Source organism: Ranitomeya imitator, chromosome 5, assembly GCF_032444005.1.
Source record: "Ranitomeya imitator isolate aRanImi1 chromosome 5, aRanImi1.pri, whole genome shotgun sequence".
NCBI lineage: Eukaryota > Metazoa > Chordata > Amphibia > Anura > Dendrobatidae > Ranitomeya > Ranitomeya imitator.
Window position 1 is genome coordinate 94735080 of NC_091286.1, and position 20440 is coordinate 94755519.

Consider the following 20440-nt stretch of genomic DNA (forward strand, 5'->3'; position numbering starts at 1 on the left):
GCCTCAAAAAGTGATCCTCATATTTCATCCATACCATAGACAACCTCTTCGGCTTACTAAGCCCCTTTACTCTGATGATCATTTTCTCACTGGTGGTTAGTAGTCTGTACTTTATAATCATTCTTTCAATGACTGTAATAGAAATTTGTTCTCACTGTACTGATTTCCTGGAGTGCCTATTATAGATGTGTTTATACACAGCAACCAATCAGATGGCAGAACTACAGAGGGAGGGGAAAAGGGACTAATTATGAGGCTGGGTGAGTGTCTAAGACTTCCACAGACTCCCGGTAGGCATTGTAGCTAAGCTGGAGTCCAGATCCCAGCGCTCTAGGAATGAAGCTGAGCTATATAAGGATAAGGGCATGCCTGCATGAGCTGTAAGACAGACGCTTTCTCTATCCATGGTCCATATAGCTAGATATCACAGTCCAGTGGTTAGGCAAACTAGAAACCGACTGACCTATGTAATAGACCCGCCTGTATAAATTATTGGAATGTCAGCTAATTTATAATCTTCATTAGTTTCCTTTTAGACTCCGGACCTTTGAAATACTGGAGTGCAGCTTTGTTACGGCCCTTTTTCTGCCTCCCGGTGATTGTTTACCTTCTAATGTAGAAAATAATTTGATTCTTTTATTTTTCCGACCCTTGTTGTTGTCTCTGTTTCCGTATCATCGAACAGGTGTATATTAGAATAAATTAGCATTTCGCAATTAATGTCCTTTTTTTTTCCTTCGGTCATCTCTCTCCTGTCATCTTTGTTTTCTGATGTGTTGAAGAATATTCGACGTTCACATGTAAATTATTTTAATAAAATGGGGCCATAGCAATGTGAAAAGTGGAATGTTAATGTTGTGCTCGTCTAGTCTGTCAATTCGGGGAGGAGGGATTCGGAATCGTTTAGTGCTGATACAAAGCTTTTCTGTTTGAAGCCCTCTCTTTCCAGAAGAAACATTTTAATTTACTTTTATTATTGTCTTTGAGACCGAGCACCGTAGAATTCCTTTCACGGCACGCACTGAATGAGCAGCTCAGTCACACAAAAGTTCTCCTTCTTCAAACAGACGTATTCAGGCACACTGCTCCGCTAACCCACATTGATAAATGATGCTGGGGTTTTTTTTTTTATTTAAAAAAAAAAGGCAAAATCTAAGTAGCAGATGCTGGTGAGGATTTAAACAATATTTAGCTTAAGCAGCTTATAAAAGAATCAGTTGTTTTGTATAACTCCATTGCCGTGTGTGGTAAGTGTCCATTCTCTCTATGCCTTTTTTAGAACCTGATCGTGTGATTGGTGTCACGCTATGTTTGCAAATAAAAGTAATAAATGCATTAATATCTGTGGTTTTATCAGGACTCTAATTCAGCACCATGGACAGCTCACTACACTGCAGAGCGTCTTGCCATTAGGTACTGTAGTAAGCTGTGTGGTAGATGAAATTGGTAGATACTGTATATACATTTGAAAAGATAGAATGTGTGTATGTATATTAGTATCTAACAAAAGTGAGTACACCCTTCACATTTTTGTAAATATTTTATCTTTTCATGGGACAACACTGCAGATATGACACTTTGATACAATGTAAAGTAGTCACTGTGCAGCTTGTAGAAAAGTGTATATTTGGTGTGCCCTCCTAAATAACCCAACACACAGCCCCTTCAAGTCGCGGCCCTTTTTCATTTTTGCGTTTTCATTTTTCACTCCCCTCCTTCCCAGAGCCATAACTTTTTTATTTTTCCGTCAATATGGTCATGTGAGGGCTTATTTTTTGCGGGACAAGTTGTACTTTTGAACGACACCATTGGTTTTACCATGTCTTTTACTAGAAAACGGGAAAAAAATTCCAAGTGCGGTGAAATTGCAAAAAAAGTGCAATCCCACACTTGTTTTTTGTTTGGCTTTTTTGCTAGGTTCACTAAATGCTAAAACTAACCTGCCATTATGATTCTCTAGGTCATTACGAGTTCATATTTCAAAAACCTGACCTGCACATCCAAACATAGACTGAGTGTGAACAGGTGCTGAACCCAGAGTCGCCAACTCGCATATAGTTAAGTAAAAAGGGCAGCACACTGCAGCGCCAGAACATGCAAACTTGAAAACATGAAATTTGAACTGCATTACTGCACTAGAAATATGAAAAATGAGAGCTTTTAGCGCATAAAAATGGCCATATTTATGTGTACCTCGTAGCCACTTTACGGCATCTCTCTTATACGAGGTCCTACGCTTGACCTACCTTGCTGAGAATAAACGTCTCCATCTGAATGGGTACATGTGAAACCTCTTCTTGGACTCAAATTCTCTTTCTCTGTGGAGGGGTATTGGACCTACTATAATTAAAACACCTGTGGCTAGGAGGCGGGGAGTGCACGATCAGAAGGCTAAAGAATACATTTCAAAAACCTGACCTGCACATCCAAACATAGACTGAGTGTGAACAGGTGCTGAACCCAGAGTCGCCAACTCGCATATAGTTAAGTAAAAAGGGCAGCACACTGCAGCGCCAAAACATGCAAACTTGAAAACACGAAATTTGAACTGCATTACTGCACTAGAAATATGAAAAATTAGAGCTTTTAGCGCATAAAAATGGCCATATTTATGTGTACCTCGTAGCCACTTTACGGCATCTCTCTTATACGAGGTCCTACGCTTGACCTACCTCGCTGAGAATAAACGTCTCCATCTGAATGGGTACATGTGAAACCTCTTCTTGGACTCAAATTCTCTTTCTCTGTGGAGGGGTACTGGACCTACTATAATTAAAACACCTGTGGCTAGGAGGCGGGGAGTGCAGTAATGCAGTTCAAATTTCGTGTTTTCAAGTTTGCATGTTTTGGCGCTGCAGTGTGCTGCCCTTTTTACTTAACTATATTACGAGTTCATAGACACCTAACAGGACTAGGTTATTTTTTATCTAAGTGGTGAAAAAAAATTCCAAAAAAAAAAAAGTGCCATTTTCCGTTACCCATAGCGTCTCCATTTTTCGTGATCTGGGGTCGGGTGAGGGCTTATTTTTTGCGTGCCGAGCTGATGTTTTTAATGATACCATTTTTGCGCTGATACGTTCTTTTGATCGCCCGTTATTGCATTTTAATGCAATGTCGCGGCGACCAAAAAAACGTAATTCTGGCGTTTCAGATTTTTTTCTCGCTACGCCGTTTAGCGATCAGGTTAATGCTTTTTTTTAATTCATAGATCGGGCGATTCTGAACACGGCGATACCAAATATGTGTATGTTTGATTTTTTTTTTTTTATTGTTTTATTTAGGATGGGGCGAAAGGGGGGTGATTTAAACTTTTATATTTTTAATATTTTTTTCATATTTTTAAAAACATTTTTTTTTACTTGTGCCATGCTTCAATAGCCTCCATGGGAGGCTAGAAGCTGGCATAGCCTGATCGGCTTTGCTACATAGCAGCGATCATCAGATCGCTGCTATGTAGCTGAAATGCAGGTGTGCTGTGAGCGCCGACCACAGGGGGGCGCTCACAGCAGGCCTGCATCAGTAACCATAGAGGTCTCGAGGACCTCTATGGTTACCTTCCTGATGCATCGCCGACCCCCGATCATGTGACGGGGGTCGGCGATGACGTCATATCCGGCCGTGTTTGACAGCGGCATTTAACAGGTTAATAGCGGCGGGTGAATAGCGATTTCACCCGCCGCTATTGCGCGCACATGTCAGCTGTACAAACAACTTTGATGTGGGCTCACCGCCGGAGCCCACATCAAAGGGGGTGACACTGCATGCGCAGTACTAGTACGGCGCATGTCGTGAAGGGGTTAATGTCTAAACCACTGGCAACAAAAGTGAGTACACCCCTAAGTGAAAATGGGCAAATTGTGCTGAATGTATCTATTTTGTGTGGCCACCAGTATTTTCCAGTACAACCTTAACTCTCTTGGGCACTGTTAATGAAAAAGACCTGGGTGTATGGGTGGACGACAAACTAACATTTAGTGGCCAGTGTCAGGCAGCTGCTACAAAGGCAAATAAAATAATGGGATGCATTAAAAGAGGCATAGATGCTCATGAGGAGAACATAATTTTCACTCTATACAAGTCACTAGTTTGACCACACTTAGAATACTGTGCACAGTTCTGGTCTCCGGTGTATAAGAAAGACATAGCTGAACTGGAGCGGGTGCAGAGAAGAGCGACCAAGGTTATTAGAGGACTGGGGGGTCTGCAATACCAAGATAGGTTATTACACTTGGGGCTGTTTAGTTTGGAGAAACGAAGACTAAGGGGTGATCTTTTCACAATGCATAAATATATGAGGGGACAGTACAAAGACCTTTCTGATGATCTTTTTACTCATAAACCTGAGACAGGGACAAGGGGGCATCCTCTGCGGTTGGAGGAAAGAAGGTTTAAGCATAATATCAGACTCGGATTCTTTACTGTAAGAGCAGTGAGACTATGGAACTCTCTGCCGTATGATGATGTAATGAGTGATTCATTACTAAAATTTAAGCGGGGACTGGATTCCTTTCTTGAAAAGTATAATGTTACAGGTTATACATATTAGATACCTTGATAGGGTGTTAATCCAGGGAACTAGTCTGATTACCGTATGTGGAGTCGGGAAGACATTTTTTCCCCAATGTGGAGCTTACTCTTTGCCGCATGGGTTTTGTTTTTTGCCTTCCTCTGGATCAACATGTTAGGGCATGTTAGGTTAGGCTATGGGCTGAACTAGATGGACTTAAAGTCTTCCTTCAACCTTAAATACTATGTATGGAGTTCACTAGCACTTCACAGATTGCCACTGGAATCCTCTTCTAATTGATGACATCACAGAGATGGTGGATGTTAGAGACATTGCGCTTCTCTACCTTACGTTTGAAGATGCCCCATATATGCTCAATAGGGTTTAGGTCTGTAGATATTTCTTTAGCAGTGGCAGTGGTGGTCTTGGAAGTGTGTTTGGGGTCATTATCATTTTGGAATACTACCCTGTGGCCCAGTTTCCCAAGAGAGGGGATCATGCTCTGCTTCAGTATGTCACAGTACATGTTGCCATTCATGGTTCCCTCAATGAACTGTCGCTCCCTACAGCAATCATGCAGCCTCAATCCATGACACTCCCACCACCATGCTTGACTGCAGGCAAGACACACTGGTCTTTGTACTCCTTACCTGGTTGCCGCCACACATGCTTGACACCATCTGGATCAAATAAGTTTATCTTGGTCTCATCAGGCCACAAGATATGGTTCCAGTAATCCTTAGTCTGCTTGTCTTCAGCAAAGTGTTTGCAGGATTTCTTGTGCATCATTTAGAAAAGGCTTCCATCTGGGACGATACACCATTGTTTTTCTTGTGAAATTCTCAATAAGTTTGATGTGTCACATGACCCTCTTCCCATTGAAAAAAATAAAGTTGGATCCAATATGGCCAACTTCAAAATGGCCTCTATGGTCACCACCCATCTTGAAAAGTTTCCCCCTCCCATATACTAATGTGCCACAAACAGGAAGTTGATATCACCAACCATTCCCATTTTATTTAGGTGTATCCATATAAATGGCCCGCCCTGTATATATGGAAGTGTCTATACATATGTGTATGTATGTGTGTGTGTGTATATATATTGCTCAAAAAATAAAGGGAACACTAAAATACCACATTCTAGATATCAGTGAATGAAATATTTCAGTTGCAAATCTTTATTAACTACATAGTGGAATGTGTTGAGGACGATAAAACATAAAAATGATCAATGTAAATCAAAATGAATATCCCATGGAGGTCTGGATTTGGAGTGATACTCAAAATCAAAGTGGAAAATCAAATTACAGGTTGATCCAACTTCAGTGGAAATGCCTCAAGACAAGGAAATTATGTTCTGTTGTGTGTGTGTGTGGCCTCCATATGCCTGTATGACCTCCCTACAACGCCTGGGCATGCTCCTGATGAGGCGGCGAATGGTCTCCTGAGGGATCTCCTCCCAGACCTGGACTAAAGCATCCGCCAACTCCTGGACAGACTGTGGTGCAAAGTGACGTTGGTGGATTGAGCGAGACATGGTGTCCCAGATGTGTTCAATCGGATTCAGGTCTGGGGAACGGGCAGACCAGTCCATAGCTTCAATGCCTTCATCTTGCAGGAACTGCTGACACACTCCAGCCACATGAGATCTGGTATTGTCCTTCATTAGGGGGAACCCAGGGCCAACTGCACCAGCATATGGTCTCACAAGGGGTCTGAGGATCTCATGCTGAAGGATGTTGCAGGCAGCAGATCGCTCTCCGCGGCGTCTCCAGACTCTGTCACATCTGTCACGTGCTCAGTGTAAACCTGCTTTCATCTGTGAAGAGCACAGGGCGCTAATGGCGAATTTGCCAATCCTGGTGTTCTGTGGCACATGCCAAGTGTCCTGCATGGTGTTGGGCTGTGACCACAACCCCCATCTGTGGACGTCGGGCACTCAGACCATCCTCATGCCGTCTGTTTCTAACTGTTTGTGCAGACACATGCACATTTGTGGCCTGTTGGAGGTCATTTTGCAGGGCTCTGGCAGTGCTTCTAATGTTCCTCCTTGCACAAAGGCTGAGGTAGCGGTCCTTCTAATGGGTTGTTGCCCTCCTACGGAACCCTCCACATCTCCTGGTGTGCTGGCCTGTCTCCTGGTAGCGCCTCCAGCCTCTGGACACTACACTGACAGACACAGCAAACCTTCTTGCCACAGCTCACATTGATGTGCCATCCTGGATGAGCTGCACTACCTGAGCCACTTGTGTGGGTTGTAGAGTCCGTCTCATGCTACCACGAGTGTGAAAGCACAACCACCATTCAAAAGTGGCCAAAAGTCAGCCAGAAAGCATTGGTACTGAGATGTGGTCTGTGGTCCCCACCTGCAGAACCACTCCTTTGAGTGTGCCTTGATAATTGCCAATAATTTCCATCTGTTGTTTATTCCATTTGCACAACAGCATGGGAAATTGATTATCAAACAGTGTTGCTTCCTAAGTGGACAGCTTGATTTCACAGAAGTTTGATTTACTTGGAGTTATATTCTGTTATTTAAGTGTTCCCTTTATTTTTTGAGCAGTGTGAGTGTATATATATATATATATATATATATATATATATATATATATATATTACATACATACATACATACATACATACATACATACATACATACATACATGTATGTATTTTGAGATTCAGTTACTACATTATATAAGAGATGAAATAGACAGCAAGTAGGTGGATACTTGGATATGAGGTGGGTAGATGAATGGATACATAGACATGGATAAATGTGAAGTAGGTGGCTACATACAAGGCATATGTACAGAGATGTTCGATACAGATCTCTAGCTTGGCTGGAGTTGGGGGTCCTGTATATTACACAGGGTATTTAATAGGTGATACATCCTCAAACCAACCTTTTGAGCAGAATGCAGAATAAAAAGGTGACAAATGAATAGTAAAAAGATGGCAGGCCCAGAGAGGTCTGTGGCTCAGGTGGCAATCTGACATAAGTTTAGCTGGGCTCTTTCAGTAATTTGTCACGCAGTAGCCTGCTCCTGCTGTTCCAGCACGTGCCAGCTTAGTGTCAGAGTGCTTGCCCGCCAGACGGCCACTCAAGCCTTGTATCCCGCTGTGTACAGGACCAGAGGCTTGCTGTGGCGATGTGCAGCGTGGAGCCCTGGCAACAGCCAAGCTCTGAGCAGAATAAGCATGCTTGTAATGAGCTGTGAATGGCATCATTCCTTCCCCTTAGAAAAGAGTTTGGGCGTGTGTCTTCTCTCCAAACAAGTTTGGAAGCTAATTCATTAACTAGTTCAGCCAGTAATGACCACAGCAGCAGCACTTTGATAATTTGTAGCCACACAAACTGCCCAGACAAGAGGCGGTACGCTGCATTTACCGGTCAGTCAGCTACTTGGCCACTGCGGAAACCATTTAGGCTGCATAGAATCAGGCTTTTATAATATTACCTTTTATGTAACAGAATAGTTTTTCATTTCCTCCAAGCATTTGATGTAACAACCTGACTAAATCATAGTTTGTCTTAAAAAAAAAAAATCAAAGTTGGATACGCTTTAATTTTTTTTTTTGTTTGACTTATTTGAAAATGTAAAACTAAGATTCAGAAAATATAATAATTTCATAGTTATGTAGTATAAAGTGGCTTTTTATACTTGATGTCTAATATACTACTGTGTTTTAATGGAATTTTTTGTATTTGACTGTTCTGTGGTTTGGCTTGTTGTGTTGATTTTTTTTTCCCAGATCGCTATGTAATTTATAATTGCCATCTAAACTCTTCAGTGCATTGTAACTTTTTGTTGTTATTTTGATCTATCCTTGATTTATCCTTAACTTAATCACTCCAGCTACGAGGAAAGGGCTCTATACCTTGAAGCAATAATTCAGAACCACAGAGAGGTGATGACGTTCGAAGACTTTGCTGCTCAAGTGTTCTCTCCGACCCCCAGCTACTCTCTGGTTGGCTTAGGTGAGTGTTACTATCTGTAGAGATTTGTATAGATGATTATTGGACATTATTATTATTCTGTTTTACCCCTAATGGCCAATAGAGCACTTTTGATATACAGGTTCTAATTACAGAGCAACAGAGAATCTGATCAGTATTCATTCTGAAACCAAAACAACTTAGGTTGTCGTCTTTCTGGACGGAGGTCTACCTTATATCCTCCTGTTTTTGCTTTTGAAACAACACATTAGCTGGAGTGCTGAAAATATGAAAAATCAGAAAATACTCTTGTTAATACCATGCAGTAAGAAAAATACATTTATTTGTTAATCTGTTTTATCCAGGAGTATAAAGGTAATATCCACTAGTGAACAAAAATCACACATATAGTGTGAAATATACCACTCTGGCTGCAGGCACCACTACAAGGCTCTGTATACATTCTGCTCTTTAGCTCCCCCCACTGGCGATTGCAGGACCTATAATGTAATCTTTTCTTGTTTTACCAGAAAAAGCCCCTTCGTTTCAGTAATTAGTGAGGATCTTTAATCTATGGCACAACACTTTTTTTTTTTACTTTAAACCTCTTTACCTAGTGAGCTTATTTTTGCTCTCTTTTGCCGATGGTCTACAACTTGTATTAAACACTAAAGAAGGTGCATTGCTAAGGAGAAAAGTCTACATTTCTGCTAGCCTGTCTTCTGGTTTGGATGCCGCACTGAAAGCAGGGGACAGATTGGCCATCACAGTAGAAGTCACTTCTGCTAATGCTAAACAGGGATTATTCTGCCCAGACACCAAGGTCAGGGATTAATGAACAGGAATGCTTGGGTGATGCCCATAGGACAAGTGTAAGGTCTTATTGTTTCTCAAATCGTCTAGAAACAAATGTGAGCGCAATGTTTTATGTGGCATCTTTGGTTTTATAGTTTTCACATTTTAATGGAGCTGTGGGTCATTCTGGTTAAAATTGGGAACTAGCATTATTCCCTGTTTGGCCTCCTGCTGGGTTTAGTAAGTACGTAGCTTTTTCTCTGCTGCTTCTTTGTACATGTTTATGGCCTTGTCTTTATATTGCAGGCTGAGTTATTTGCTGCAGACCTGGTATATGTTCTTTGCGTGTCACTGTATATTATATACAGCTAATATACATTATGGTGGTTAGCACTGCTGCCTTGCAGCGCTGGGGTCCTGGGTTTTAATCCCACCCAGGACAACATCTGCAAAAGAGTTTGTATGTTCTCCCTGTGTTTGTGTGGGTTTCCTCCGGGTTCTCCGGTTTCCTCCCACATTCCAAAGGCATACTGATAGGGAATTTACCGTATATACTCGAGTATAAGCCGACCTCCCTAATTTTGCCACAAAAAACTGGGAAAACTTATTGACTCGAGTATAAGCCTAGGGTGGAAAATGCAGCAGCTACCGGTGAATTTCAAAAATAAAAATAGATGCTCCATACTGTTCATTATTGCCCCATAGCTGCCATATAGTGCTCTGCGCCGTTCATTATTGCCCCATAGCTGTGCCATATAGTGCTCTGCACCGTTCATTATGGCCCCATAGCTGTGCCATATAGTGCTCTGCACCGTTCATTATGGCCCCATAGCTGTGCCATATAGTGCTCTGCACCGTTCATTATTGCCCCATAGCTGTGCCATATAGTGCTCTGCGCCGTTCATTATTGCCCCATAGCTGCCATATAGTGCTCTGCGCCGTTCATTATTGCCCCATAGCTGTGCCATATAAAGCTGTGCCATTGCTGCTGCAATAAAAAAAAAAATGCCATACTCGCCTCTCTTGCTTGCAGCTCCCCAGCGTCTCGTCCCGGCGTCTCTCCGCACTGACTGATCAGGCAGAGGGCGCTGCGCACACTATATGCGTCATCGCGCCCTCTGACCTGAACAGTCAGAGCAAGAGGACGCGAAGACAGAGCGGCGCCCGGCGGGTGGAACGCGGACAGGTGAATATTACATACTTACCTGCTCCCGGCATCCCGCTCCCTCTGCCTGCCACACGGTCTTCGGTGCCGCAGCCTCTTCCTCTATCAGCGGTCACCGTTACCGCTGATTAGAGAAAAGAATATGCGGCTCCACCCCTATGGGAGGTGGAGCCGCATATTCATTTCTCTAATCAGCGTTCCCACGTGACCGCTGAACAGGGGAAGAGCTGCAGCACCGAAGACCGTGGGACGGGCAGAGGGAGCGTCAGGAGCGCCGGGACTAGGTGAGTATGCCTCAGCGCCCTCACCCCCTCACCCGCCGACCGTGACTCGAGTATAAGCCGAGAGGGGCACTTTCAGCCCAAAATTTTGGGCTGAAAATCTTGGCTTATACTCGAGTATATACGGTAGATTGTGAGCCCCATCGGGGACAGCGATGATAACGTGTGCAAACTGTAAAGCGCTGCGGAATATGTTAGAGCTATATAAAAATAAAGATTATTATTATTTATTATATACATTTAAGACTAACGCACATAGACATTTGGATTAGGGCTTCACAAGGCAATACAAATAGGCCAGTGGGACACTTTCTAGTAGGTTAGGTGTAGTTTGCTACATGAAACGGCTTACAATAGTATTATATTCAGGACATGGTTGTATTAGTGCTAAGACCATGTATGAGGATGTAAGAATAATGGCCATCAGCAGGTGGTCGCTTTCTGAACATCCATATCCACTTAGTGCACATTCTATTCCAAAATGTTTCTACAACGGCCTCTGCTCCTCCAGGACGTCTTGGCTGGCAGGATTTACATGTAGTCACCCACAAGAGCTGCAGTCCGGACATTTTAGAATCTATGCACAGATTAGGTGATAAATGTCAGCAGGAAACCCAATAATTGCTAGAATGAGGGTCACAGGCCCCCTTGTTCCACCTCACTATACTGCTATAGTGAGAAGATTCTGCAGAACAGCGACAGGCATTGGAGCAGTGGGCACAACCACGATCATAGTGGAATTCATACTCTTCACTACTGTCTCGTAGTCAGGAGGAACATTTGGCTTTAGTACTCCAGTCTTAGCGGTCAGTAGAGCGCAAGCAATCATTTATCATCCTGCAGTGATGGTGGATAAATGTACAGTATAGGACAACCAATTTTAAATATTTTTTGTAGGGAGTGTCAGCTGATACTACATAAATGATGTGGAGAGCAGTGTAAACATACCACGGGTGATGGTCACGCAAGATGTATTAAAGAATACTCCATGATTTACTGCTCCCAATACCGTGATGTCAGGTGTCTAGGTGGCGGCCATTCTCCTGGGCTCCCTGCTCTTAACTCTCACCAGCCTCTTCTTGCTGCTCTGAGTGATGAAACACTACAGTCGTCCCTCAGATGACACTGCAAATTACAGGGCTACCTCTTGGGCACCTTAAATTAAGATGTTGGAGTCATTAACATTGTGGATCACACTCCTATGCATAACTATCACCCCAGGTATGTTTGCATTGATCTCCAAATCCTTTAGATAAGGTCAAAACATGCGGGGCTAGGGGCCGGTCATGCCGGGCTAGGGGCCGGTCATGCTGGGCTAGGGGCCGGTCAAGCTGGGCTAGGGGCCGGTCATGCTGGGCTAGGGGCCGGTCATGCAGGGCTAGGGGCCGGTCATGCAGGGCTAGGGGCCGGTCATGCAGGGCTAGGGGCCGGTCATGCAGGGCTAGGGGCCGGTTATGCAGGGCTTGGGGCCGCTCATGCAGAGCTAGGGGCCGGACGACTTATTGCTTCAGCGGTTTTCACAGACCCAAAGCTTCCGCACGCTCGTCACATTTAGCGAATGGGCTGGCTACAGTCTGCAGACTATAGATGAAATTCATCAGCACAGATACATGTCCGTCATTAGCCATCTAAAACCCTTCTCTCCCTTCAGTTTAATTAATACCTGCGCTCCTAGACATCTTGCTTTTCTAATCTCCCATTTGGCTCAGTTCATAAATATCCCTGATCAAAACTGAAGTCGTGAAGAAAAGAAATGAAATTCGGCTAAATAAATGGTGCAGAGAATCAGCCATGCGTCACTGTCCAGCATTGCTGGCCTCCGTCCTTGTGCCGTTCTCGAGCTTTGTTCCGAGATAAGAGCTGTGTGCACACACTTGTATTGGCCGCCAGCAGCAGCAGGCAGAAGGCTTTGGAGATAAGCAAGCTGGCAGAAGTAAAGGGCCCGATGCTATTTACATAATCGTCCCCCCGCATCCTGGAGAGGCGTCAAGAAACATTGGGATGGCCTCTATTTATCTTTGTTGAACTGGAATACTAAGCAACATTGGGGAACCGCCGACGTTAAGGCTTTTCATTCGCCCTTATTCTCTTTATTCCCCCCTCTCAATAGTTAATAGAAGTGGGACAGGTGCAAACTATTTTTTGTTCGTGTTTTTTTTTAACTTTCTGCCAAATTTTGAACGACTCCAATTAATAAAAAAAATAAAACTTCCATAATTAGCTGCTGTGTACGTGGCTTGAGATCGATTTTCCCCTACTTATTATTTTCAGCAGGAAATGTTTGTTAGCGGTGCTTTTACATAAACAGCCACAAAGGGTTACAGATGAGAGCATATATTTTATGTGGCCCTCTCTATAAGACATCATAAACCATAAGGATAATCATCATATGTCCATTTACTTAAAGGGCTTGTCTGGTTTCTGGTATTGGCTGTGGCGGCGGTGTCACGTTGACAGCGCTGCAGCCAATCGTTAAGCTCGGCGGCTCTGAGGGGGTGCGTTCTGTCTACATGGACAGAGCCACTGAGCTGGGTTATTAGCTGCCATGATGTTGATGTGATGTCAGCGTCACAGTCAGACGCCTGGAGCAGAGTCAGACTCTGATCTGGACCCAGGGACAGTGAGTAAAGCATTGTTTGTTATTTTAGGACAAACTTATTATTACATACTAGATGGTAGCCCGATTCTAACGCATCGGGTATTCTAGAATATGTATGTAGTTTATTTATGAAGATTTTAGAATAATACATTGAATACACAGGATTCGGCTGGCCGTGACCAATTAGTGAAGCGTGGTTCGAATCCCGCGCCATTTCGCGTCCGGACTGCGCCTGTCGCTGATTGTTTGCGGCCGGCCACGTAGTATATAGCACAGCCACGTTGTATAGCACAGCCACGTAGTATAGCACAGCCATGTAGTACATAGCACAGCCACGTAGTACATAGCACAGCCACGTAGTATATAGCACAGCCCACGGAGTATATAGCACAGCCCACGGAGTATATAGCACAGCCCACGGAGTATATAGCACAGCCCACATAGTATATAGCACAGCCCACATAGTATATAGCACAGCCCATGTAGTATATAGCACAGCCCACGGAGTATATAGCACAGCCCACATAGTATATAGCACAGCCCATGTAGTATATAGCACAGCCCACATAGCATATAACACAGCCCACGTAGTGTATAACACAGCCCACGTAGTGTATAGCACAGCCCACGTAGTGTATAACAGCCCACGTAGTGTATAACAGCCCACGTAGTATATAGCACAGCCCACGTAGTATATAGCACAGCCCACGTAGTATATAGCACAGCCCACCTAGTGTATAGCACAGCCCACGTAGTGTATAGCACAGGCCACATAGTGTGTAACACAGCCCACGTAGTGTATAACAGCCCACGTAGTATATAGCACAGTCCACCTAGTATATAGCACAGCCCACGTAGTATATAGCACAGCCCACCTAGTATATAGCACAGCCCACCTAGTATATTGCACAGCCCACGTAGTATATTGCACAGCCCACGTAGTATATAGCAATGTGGGCATCATATCCCTGTTAAAAAAAAAAAAAAAAAAAAAGAATTAAAATACAAAAAAAGTTATATACTCACCTTCCGTTGGCCCCCGGATCCAGGCGAAGCATTTACCGATGCTCCTCGTGCGCTCCGGTCCCAAGAGTGCATTGCGGTCTCGCGAAATAATGACGTAGCTACTTCATCATCTCGCTAGATCGCCATGCATGGAGCGGTCACCGGAGCGTCGCGAGGAGCGGTAAAGGCCTGTTCTGGATCCGAGGGGCCAACGGACGGTGAGTATATAGCTATTTTTTATTTTTTTTAGCATTAGATCTTTTTACTATTGATGATGCATAGGCAGCATCAATAGTAAAAAGTTGGTCACACAGGGTTAATAGCAGCGTTAACAGAGTGCATTACACCGCGGCATAACGCGGTCTGTTAACGCTGCCATTAACCCTGTGTGAGTGCTTACTGGAGGGGAGTATGGAGCGGGCACTGACTGCGTGGAGTAAGGAGTGGCTATTTTGCCGCCGGACTGTGCCCGTCGCTGATTGGTCGCGGCAAAACAGCCACGACCAATCAGCGACTTGGGATTTCCATAACAGACAGACAGAAAGACGGAAGTAACCCTTAGACAATTATATAGTAGACTAGATTGTGGCCCGATTCTAACGCATCGGGTATTCTAGAATATGCATGTCCCCGTAGTATATGGACAATGATGATTCCAGAATTCGCGGCAGACTGTGCCCGTCACTGATTGGTCGAGGCAACCTTTATGACACCATCGTCGCCATGGCAACCATTATGACATCTACGTCGATACTGTGCCCGTTGCTGAATCAGAAACGCGGGATGTCTACGTCCTTTATGACATCGTCGCTGTGCCCGTCGCTGATTGGTCGAGGCCTGGCAGCCTCGACCAATCAGAGATGCGGGATTTCCAAGATAGACAGACAGAAAGACAGACAGACAGAAAAACCCTTAGGCAATTATATATATAGATTGTTATTTTGTAACAAACTACACCTGGGAGCAAAGATTTTCTGAAAGGGAACAACCCCTTCTATTTCTATTGAAAGTCGGGCCAAGCTCCAGTGCATTAAGAATAGTTTCTTTCACCCTTAGACCATTCCTACATTATACTTTTGATGCATGGAAATTTTTAAAGTTTTTCCATCTCACATTAAAATTATCTGGAGCTCATTGTAAAGGGCTGTCATCAATATCGGATCCTATGGTAGATCAACTCTGGCTGCAATGAATGGATCTGACCTGTAGCACACGAGAGCAGATACTAAACATTGGACAGAGCGCTGGTCTCCGGCTCCATCCGCCTTCTTTTAATATACGGCTGGAAAACTTTCAAAAGTATTATTCAACACTAGTCTGATATTCAATGTAAGTACACCAGTCTCATTAGGTCTTAGAGATTTTCTGCTGTTTGTGTTGTGAAATATGGTGACAGATTGCCTTTAACATAACTTGTAAAAGAACCTGATACTACTGCTTCCTCCTATTTTACAAGATACATTTTGTCTTGTCCAATAAACACTGGTGATGAGCGAATATACTCGTTACTCGAGATTTCCTGAGCACGCTCTGGTGTCCTCTGAGTATTTGTAAGTACTCGGAGATTTAGATTTCCTTGCAGCAGCTGAATGATTTACAGCTATTGGCCAGCTTGATTACATGTGGGGATTCCCTAGCAACCAGGCAACCCCCACATGTACTCAGGCTGGCTAGTAGCTGTAAATTCATTCAGCTGAGGCCATGAAAACTAAATCTCTGAGCACTAAAAAATACTCGTGGAGGACCCCCGAGCGTGTTCGGGATATCTCGAGTAATGAGTATATTCGTATATTCGCTCATCTAGATATATAATTGCTTAAGGGGTACTTCTGTCTGTTTCTAACTTCCGTCTGTCTGTCGTGGAAATCCCGGGTCGCTGATTGGTCGCGACCAATCAGCGACAGGCACAGTCCGGCTGCGAATTGGCCACATAGGGTTTTAGCAGTCCGTTACCCAGAGTGCGTTACACCGCAGCATAACGCGGTGTAACGCAGTCCGTTAACGCTATTAACCCTGTGTGACCAACTTTTTACTATTGATGCTGCCTATGCAGCATCAATAGTAAAAGATCTAATGTTAAAAATAATTAAAAAAATAAAAAATCATTAGATTCTCACTTTCGTGAGACCGCTACATGACCACATGTTATTGCCGCAATGCATTCTTGGGACCGGAGCGTCGCAAGGAGCATCGCTAAACGCCTGGCCTGGATCTGGGGGCCAAAGGAAGGTGAGTATATAACTATTTTTTATTTTAATTCTTGTTTTTTTAACAGGGATATGGTGCCCACATTGCTATATAATACGTGGGCTGTGTTATATACTGTGTGGGCTGTGTTATATACTGCGTGGGCTGTGTTATATACTGCGTGGCCTGTGTGATATACTACGTGGCTGGGCAATATACTACGTGGCTGGGCAATATACTACGTGGCTGTGTTATATACTACGTGGGCTGTGTTATATACTGCGTGGGCTGTGTTATATACTGCGTGGCCTGTGTTATCTACTGTGTGGCCTGTGTTATATACTACCTCGCTGTGCTGTATGCTACGTGGGCTTTGCAATATACTGCGTGGCTAGGCAGTGTACTACGTGGCTGTTATATACTGTGTGGGCTGTTATATACTGCATGGGCTGTTATATATTGCGTGGGCTGTGCTATATACTACGTGGGCTGTGCTATATACTACGTGGGCTGTGCTATATACTACGTGGGCTGTGCTATATACTACGTGGGCTGTGCTATATACTATTCTACAATACCTGATGCGTTAGAATCGGGCCACCATCTAGTCACTACTAAACAGCCATTCATCCCCGCTTGTACTTAAAGTACTTTTTTTTGTAACCTTCATGATATGAAGATTGTTGTAAGTCAGTATTTGTAGCTTTTGGCTTCTTTGCAATGTCACAAACTGGAGTTTCCTTGATGACGGCAGCAGGTCTTCTCCCAGCCACTACCTCACCAGAGCTACCAGGGCTGTCAGAGGCAGCTGCAGAAATGGCTCCTCACCATGGGATGCTGCGATCTCCTTGTGTTGCCATGTGTTGGGCTTTTCATGGATGTAGGGGTTTGTTCTATTCACTTACACACAGTGTTGGTTTCACCTGACTACAGCTCCATCTACCATTGTTTTCACTTCTTATTTTTTAGGCAGCAGGAGCCGAGTTGTCCACATTTTTCCTTTTTTTTTCTCCTTTAAAAACTAGTTTTTATCTCCATTGCATCTTCTTATAAATCTACCACCGATGACTATAAGGGTATGTGCACATGTATTTTTTAGGGCTGCGTATTTTTCCGCAGCGGATTTAAAAAATTTGCATGTAAAAGGCACTGCATTTTACCTGCGGATTTACCGCGTTTTATATGCGGAATTTGTGCGGATTCCACCTGCGGATTTACACCTACGGATTCCTATAGAGGAGCAGGTGTAAACCGCTGCGGAATCCGCACAAAGAATTGACATGCTGCGGAATGTAACCCGCAGCGTATCCGCACGTTTTTTTTCCGCAGCATGGGCACAGCGTATTGCATTTTCCATAGGTTTACATTGTACTGTAAACGCATGGAAAGTTGCTGCGGACCCAGAGCTGCAGATCTGCTGCGGATCCGCAGCAAAATCCGCAACGTGTGCACATAGCCTTAGAAATCCATCTCCGCCTGTAACTCCTCTACTAGCATCTTTCTTGCAGGATGGGAACTTTCTGGATTCATCCACATTACTAAAACATTTCAATCATTTTGCTATATTTTTCGTTGTCGTGTTCTTGTTACTCGGTGCGCAGTGTTGCCTATACTCTTACCATCGTTATTAATCTTTTTAATGTTCCTGAAATACTGATTTTCGCTATGATCACGACCTTTTAACTCTTTCAGCACTGCAATGGATGTTGATCATTGTGCCTAAGACAAGTTGGGGGCATGTTTAGTCTCATAACAGAATAGTTCAAACATGGGGTCACAACAAAAAAAAAAAGGAAAAATGTTTTTTAACTTTGATACTAAAGGCACAATGATCTGCGCCATAATGAATGTACATCTGTTGTAGAGAATTTCTTTCCCTGCGCTGAATACTTTTTGCATGTCAGTGATGCTAATACAGTCGTCCCGGCTAATAAATGCTTGTTGTTTAGGAGCAGCTGATATTTTTTTCCTCCTTTTGTTACTGGTGAATTCCTGTAAGATTTGTTGGAGAAGATGATGTGTATGACCGGCCTCGCAGCCGCTCTCGCAGTACGTTGCCCCCCTAATTCAGCAAGCTGTTTGTGGTCTGAAGTATTTGCTCTTTCTAGGCTGAGTGTTGGTGCTGCCGCACAATGCCCATGATCATTATGTGGAGGGAACTAGATGGAACGTCCAAAGGGTTAATTACATGGGGACCGTCCACCGCTGAGAGGACTGATCTAATCACGGCTGCCTCCATGTACATCTGTTCACTATGAGGTCATTCTGCATGCTAATGATTTGCAAAAAACGAGGAGTAGGGTTGTGCCCAATACTAATAGATATAAACGGACCCTGTACCTGTTACTCTGGGCGCAGATATAGCTAGGACTGACTGCTTTCTCTGCACTTGTATTTTTCATGCGATCATCTAAGGGATTATTATTTCCAGTTTCCTACCGTACCGATTTCTTTTTAATGAATACATCATCGAGGGTCACATATGTTAATTTACGACTACAGCAAAGTCTGTCACTTGTGACAACACAAGCCCATTTCTGATACTATGGACCCTCTAAATCGCAGCCCGAGGCATCTCGCCCCCAGCCACAGGATTGCACTAATTGACTCAATTAGGTATATTTCTGTCACTTTTCAATACACGTTAGATAAAACACGTCCTTAGCTCTATTATAGGACATTAGCATAATTATATGTGTGTATAAACATGTTTGTTGGGTCATATAGTTGACAATTTGCATATCTTTGCCAGTTGACAATCTGTTTTTTTTTGTTTTTTTTTTATTATTTCATATGTCAAGAGGTTAGTAAATGTTGAAGCCCTAATTATTACTAACAGTAATTATGTGGCTCTATATTAATTTTCATGTAATTAACTGAATTATGTTTTCATAAGGAACTGCAGTCACGCTCGCAACAATTATTTTATCGTTCGGTCCTCACATGTGTGATCGAATTAGAAGAAAATTCACCATGGTAATGTATTGTACAAGAGGACTAGGAGAACATTCCCAAAGTATTCCCACCTCTATGTACAGCTCTAGGATCTGCATTCACTTCTACTTATGAATTACCATACGTTGGACTAATTTGATGAGTTGAACAATGAAATTGCCATGCCAACATGGCTACGTTGTGTAAATTTGGGGAACAAGTAGTCTAACTTGTGAATGAGAACATGGGGTTCCAGTATTTAGGGATTATAAAATGCTTAATCAAACTTTAAGGGGACTTTTCACAGTCAACAAATTCTCTTTAAGTCAAGAACTGCAAAAAATAATAAACTATGATTATTCCACTGTTAGTCCACCTGGTGATCCATCCCATTTTATGCAGCAGTCAATTGTGTAGATTGCACGTGGTCACTGCAAAAAAGTAGAACGAGGTTTTCAAGGAGCAGTGGCAGGAAATTAGGAAAGGTAGTGTTTGCTTAGTTACCTCATGGCATTTATTGCCTTTTTAGCACATTTTTTTTTGATCGTGGTAGACCCCTTTTTTATTGTTGAAAAGCGTAGACATTAATAGTGCAATAGAGCCTTGACTACTTTCTCATACATGGAGCCTGACTGCAGGTATGACACCCATTCTGCAAAGTGTGATTAACCTTATGGACTGGAGCAAAGAACCTCTACTGCAAGCCCCCCAACACACCACACTTCAGTAGTGACATGCAGAACCTCCTTATAAAGTATTGGGAAGGGGATAATGTAAAGCCTAGTCTTTAAAGAGGTTATACAGGACTATATTAATTTTTTACCATGGTCCTAAGAACTGACTAACTACCTGCCTGTTCCTCCCAGTGCTGATCTGTGCAAGCACAGGGTGGTCATTGACTTCTGCTGTCTGCGATTCTGCAGCTTCTTTTGACATCACCTTGACAGATCAGTTGCTTCCCTTCCGCTCTGCTCTGTTGACGGGGCGTGACTGCCGACGTCATGCTGATTGACAGCAAGTTGTCA

The 20440-nt window shown here is 43.4% G+C and overlaps 1 protein-coding gene across 3 annotated transcripts in view; it reads left to right on the forward strand.

Moving 5' to 3' along the window:
• RALGAPA2 (Ral GTPase activating protein catalytic subunit alpha 2) overlaps window positions 1-20440 on the forward strand; it is a 324975-nt gene that overhangs the window by 284635 nt on the left and 19900 nt on the right. For all 3 annotated transcript variants that reach the window (XM_069768931.1, XM_069768929.1, XM_069768930.1), the window contains one exon: window positions 8370-8491. In XM_069768931.1, coding sequence (XP_069625032.1) covers window positions 8370-8491 — 122 coding nt within the window. The remainder of the gene's footprint in view (window positions 1-8369; window positions 8492-20440) is intronic.